The sequence below is a fragment of the Misgurnus anguillicaudatus genome, unplaced genomic scaffold (assembly GCF_027580225.2).
Source record: "Misgurnus anguillicaudatus unplaced genomic scaffold, ASM2758022v2 HiC_scaffold_51, whole genome shotgun sequence".
Classification (NCBI taxonomy): Eukaryota; Metazoa; Chordata; class Actinopteri; order Cypriniformes; family Cobitidae; genus Misgurnus; species Misgurnus anguillicaudatus.
In genome coordinates this window covers 17,066-22,500 of record NW_027395301.1, presented here as the reverse complement: position 1 = coordinate 22,500, position 5,435 = coordinate 17,066, and the positions used below count along the sequence as shown (strand labels likewise).

General features: G+C 34.3%; 1 protein-coding gene across 1 annotated transcript in view; it reads left to right on the top strand.

Moving 5' to 3' along the window:
• LOC141363515 (sodium-dependent noradrenaline transporter-like) overlaps positions 1-4,128 on the top strand; it is a 30,928-nt gene extending 26,800 nt beyond the window's left edge. Inside the window, exons 13-14 of the mRNA XM_073866122.1 lie at positions 1-33; positions 3,425-4,128. The exon at positions 1-33 is cut by the window's left edge and continues 39 nt beyond it. Coding sequence (XP_073722223.1) covers positions 1-33; positions 3,425-3,448 — 57 coding nt within the window. The 3' untranslated portion in view covers positions 3,449-4,128. The remainder of the gene's footprint in view (positions 34-3,424) is intronic.
• The last annotated feature ends 1,307 nt before the right edge of the window (positions 4,129-5,435 follow it).

Sequence of the window (5,435 nt, the reverse complement as noted above, 5' to 3'; positions counted from 1 at the left end):
ATGGTGACCGAGGGCAATGTCAGACAGTTCAAGGTAAGACCAGTGCACAGTAGTAAATGTGCCATTACAAATAGGTGCTATTGTATATTTGTCTAAATATGAAGAGTTCAGATGCAATACCCTCTTAGGTGCGTCTGACATGTTTTAATTTAATGAGTACAAGGCTATTAGTCAGGAATTGAAATGCCTTATTTTCACAAATGTCACTGTAGTCATTTCATTGGTATTTAACAAATTTGACTGTCTTTCGCTGCAAAACGCTCTAAGTACATGCAAAAATATTAACTTCTAAAAAAGTCTCCAGTCCCTATTCACTGTGCCTGTGTAAAAGGCTCAAAAATCCAGTCAGTATCCTAATGTATTCTATACATAACTCATGCACTGTGATGTCCTTCATAGTTTATTCAGTTCTTTTTTGCTGAAAAATCATTGGGCTGTTTGTTGCGTCATGTAAACCATGTGCATCACGTGTTTTGTCAAAATAAGTGCCTGCGGCACACGCGTCACAACCGTTTATGATAAAAGAGACGTTCACAAAATACACACAAAACACTCGCTTAACAGTAAACTCTGATTACACATGAGATTATGTGAGTATCTGGCAAACGCAAGCGTCTCTTTTATCATAAACCCTTTAGACGCGTCTGCAGCAGGCACTTATTTTGACAAGACACGTGGTGCACACAGGATCTCTCGATGCGCAGAACATTTGAAAAAAAGGAACCACACACGACGGGCTACATACATGTTGTGACGAACTTTGCATTGAGCACCCTCGAAAAAAGAAGTCACCGGCCGCCGCTGCTGCTTATTATTATTATTACAGTGATTCTTGGGAATTTGGATAAAACAGGTTTTAATTTAGAAAAAAAAAGTTAGTTAAATTACAAAATCTGAAGGTATATCATTATAGACCAAGGTCTTGGCTGTTCAGCAATTTACCGGTGCAACCTCCCCTGTTCGTATTTTTTTCATAAAATAGGCATTTTTCCAGTTATTACTCATACAACATTTACTTTAAGCCTAAATAGAAAAAATAATCATTTTTTTATTTAATGTATTAATAGAGACTATTAATTTAATAACTCAACAGCACTGAAGAAACATATTGTAAGCATATTCATTTAAAGGTGCAGTGTGTAAATTTTAGTGGCATCTAGTGGTGAGGTTGCAAATTGCAACCAATGGCTCAGTCCACTGCTCTTCCCTCACTTTTAAAACGCATAGAGAAGCTACGGTAGCCACCACCAAAAAATATCATTGACGCAGACAAATTAGTAAAAAAAAACGTTTGTCCGTTAAGGCCTTTTGTAGAATAGAAACATGGCGGCACAAAATGTCGACTTCCACATAAGGGGACCCTCGTGTATGTAGATAAAAACGTCTCATTCTAAGGTAATAAAAACATAACAGTTCATCATAAAAAGGTCTTTATACACCCCTGATAATATAGTTTTGTATATTATTTTGCATTTCTGTCAAGAGATCCTTTTAAAAATTACACACTGCACCTTCAAAACAAACAAAACTCCGTCTGACGGTGGTGACACTAATCTGAAGGTCGTGACATTGGCCTCATTATTCCAAAATGTATACCACTTAAGTCAATGGCTTCTTGCTTAAACTTTATGTAAATATTTGGTCCAAAAAATAACAATCCTGAGCACTGTGATAAACAAATATCAAATCATAACTTCCTAAAATACATAAAACCTGACAGAAAAGACAGAAAACCTGACGGTGGTGACATCTGACGGTGGTGACAAAAACCTATGGATTAAAAAAATTGATGAGTTGTTCACATTAGCCATCTTGTTTCCCCTCTGTTGCTAGCTACTTCAGACCTCTTCTTAAAAATGATACATTTATTTCATAATCTAATCTAATTTTTTTTTTTACAAAGATGACGGTGTTGACATGTTATGGTTGTCACAGTAGCAGTGCCCAAAAATATGAACATGTTTAAGAGAAAATAGCAAACATACAGGAGCTTGAGCGATCTTGAAGCATGCAGTAGAGCTGAAGGTTTGAAAAAGGGGTCCTCAGGAATGCAGTTGACACTGTAGTTGTCTGATTTTATTGCCTTTTATAAATATCTGACAGTGGTGACGAATATGTGGGACACATTTTGAGCAATCACAAAATAATAGTAAATATTCTTCAAAACTCACTGTTTGTAATTTTTAAACATATTACAATGTACCCTTTCATGTGGTAAATATATTATTAAATTCAATTATTATTTTTGGCTTTTTAAATCCAAGTTGAAATGATTATCTCTTAACCGAGGACAGCTGATTTTGTAGGCAATGGGCCAGCATATAATCATTAAATTAATAAAAAATAAAAATAAACCTATAAAGGAACCTTACAGATGTGCAAAGGACCCCCTGATTATAACATTGATTCTTTTTCTTCATGAAAATGTTATTAATTTCCAATAGAATTAGCACTTTTCTTAGTGGGACATGTTTTTGCCAAAGTTTCAAGAATCAGTGATTATAATTATTATCGAAGTAACAAGTAAAGTAACGCATTACTTTTTAAATGTACACATTAATATTGAAGTTACTGTTTTTTAAAGTAATGCGAGTTACTTTTCAGTTTAATTAATTTGATTAAAAAAATAATAATGTACTGAATTAAACTAAACTGTCATGACACGGAGGTGGAGTGAGGACACAAACGCAGAGTTCGGAAAAATAAATAACATTTAATAATAAAACTGGAACAAAACACTAGGAGTACAGGTAAGCAAACACAGGAACATCCAAAATGTGACACGGGGAACAGACAGGGTAGTAATGACAATCTTCCAGCGACAAGTGTGACACAGACAGCAGTATAAATACACAAAGACTAATGACACACAGGTGGAATGAATGAGGTGATAATTAACAATTGTCCAGGTGATGACAATATGGAACAGACACAAAACATGACACGGATCACCGTGACATAAACATAGTGATGTAGAATTACACACTCTCTATGTGCGCACCAGTTTGTGTCATAAACAGAGATAACAGGCCAGAGCTTGATATTTTTGCGATGGAAATATGCGATTTCTGAATGCAGAACTTCATAAAAACACCCGCAAGGCCTGAAAGAGATCAAGCCTCAGTCAAGTAAGAAAAAGTAAACGCAAAGTAACTTAAAAGTAACATAAGTATTACTTTCTATGAAAAGTAACTAAATAACGTAATTAGTTACTTTTTTGGGAAGTAACTTAATATTGTAATGCATTACTTTTAAAAGTAACTTTCCCCAACACTGTTTATGACTGTGTGTGGTGATCAACATCATTATTATTTATTTAATTTTTTTGATGGCGGCATTTATCTGCATCTGAACTCTTTATATCTTTTATATATCAATGTATGATATACACAGTCAAATACTGTACATATATCTTGTTTTTCAGCTGAAACATTGGTTAGCCATCTGATGGGAGGGAGGCCGGTGGGAAATCTTCAAAAATGCTACTTGAATGCTGTAGAAGATATGGTGTGTGAAAGAGAAAGGTTTCTTATTGTATGAAAAGGGTCCTCTAAGAAAAAGGACAGAATTGAAGTTGGATTTGGGCTTTTCTCAACAACACACTGTCCAGACTGCTCCATTTGTGTTCAGTGGTTGACTTGACCTATATTGTAGGCCAAAATTAATGTTGCACTTGTATTTTTTTAACCATACACTACAAGTTAATCTCACACCTTTGGAAAACCTCAAACTTTTCAAAACACAATTTTTTTAATAATCCAGCTATTTTCCACTTTTATGATTTATAAAATTATGTTATACCTTAAATATTAAATATATCCGTATAAGTGGACGTGACATGATGACCAATGCTATATTTCATAGAGAGAGTTGTTGAAGATTAGGTAACACACACTAAGAAATGGAAACGCCCTTGATATTCGAGATCTCTCGCTTGATACAGCAAGCTTTGAGGGTTTTAAGTCATTGATATGTTTTGAAATCCAGCTGTGGGTTCTCTACCTTGTTTTCCAAGAATGGTTTGGTTGTACAGCTGGCTTGCATCAAGAGTCCACCAGGATTTATCTGAAGCACATCTTTCCTTTTCTGACACACCTTACAAAGCAGACATACACCATTGTGTCAGTGCCTTATAAACTTCCTGTCATTTAGCCACTCGTCCTTAAGTAGAGAGTGCAGGGACGCATAACGTTGAGCAGAGAGCCTCAACTATCTAATGCCAAGGGAACTTTATAGTTTGAAAATAAACTGAGGCTGATTCCAATGAGCTTAAGAGCTCATCCGCTATTATTTCAATATTAGGTAAAAGGGATTTTTTTCTTTCTTTGTTTTGTAAGTCTGCTCAGTGGATCAACATTAAGCTTTAGTGAGTTATGGCCTTGGCTTTGAGAAACAATTATTACATAGCAAATGTTACTACAGGACAAATAAGCCACAGTATCATTCAAGAGTAAATAATATTACATGTCAAAAACTTTTATGCCTCATTCATATTATTATCTTATCTTATTAAATCATTTTATTACTGATTTAAAATCAGTGAATCAAACACAGAACTCTGTATATTAAAACTGGGGAAGTTTAAATGAATGTGTAAAGCTTTACCCCAAATGGGGTTTCTATTTGACATAAAAATTGTTTATTAAAAGTCTTTACTTTCTAGCGATAAAGTTATTTAATGAAAATGTCAACAGTTCCGATTCAACATTTTGTTTGCAATACACTGACAACTGCAGTTTAATAACTGAGCTTTTGTGGTACAGATCCATTACAGTGTGGTCTGTTTGTACAAGTTTTATGAGTTTTGTGTGTGTCTTCTAGTTCACCTAACAGATTATGTCTCATAATTTCAATTACCTGTCAAGATCAATGATCCTTCTGACTTATGTGCTGACATGACGCACAGTGGGGTTCTTGTTTGAAGGAATGTTTCGCTAACATTTTTAAGTGCCAAAATTAACCCCTATTATGGCATCTCTGTTAGTTTGTGTTTTATTTATTTGTGAAGAATCCTTTCAAATAAACGAAACAAAAAAAATGTATTTAACACATGGTCACCGGTTGGACGCAAACAACGTACAACATGTGGATTATGAAATATAAAGAGATTCAAATATATTCTTTTGTTATATATCTAATATTATATGTATCAAATCTTTATAAAATGTGAATGTACACCATTTTAAACATAAAGTGTCTACTGTTATATCATGCTGTGTGATGTCGGTAAGTATTCAGAAATGTATTATTCTGTGTAATCGGGGGTGACGTAGCCACATGAATGTAAACGGAGCAGCTCTGGCATTTCTGAGCAATGCTTACAAAATGTGTATAAATACAAATATGTACTTTTGATTGTGGGTATATATAAAGATATGCACATTATAATAATAAAGCCCTTTCCAGTACACATACAGATAGAAATCAGTGCTTTG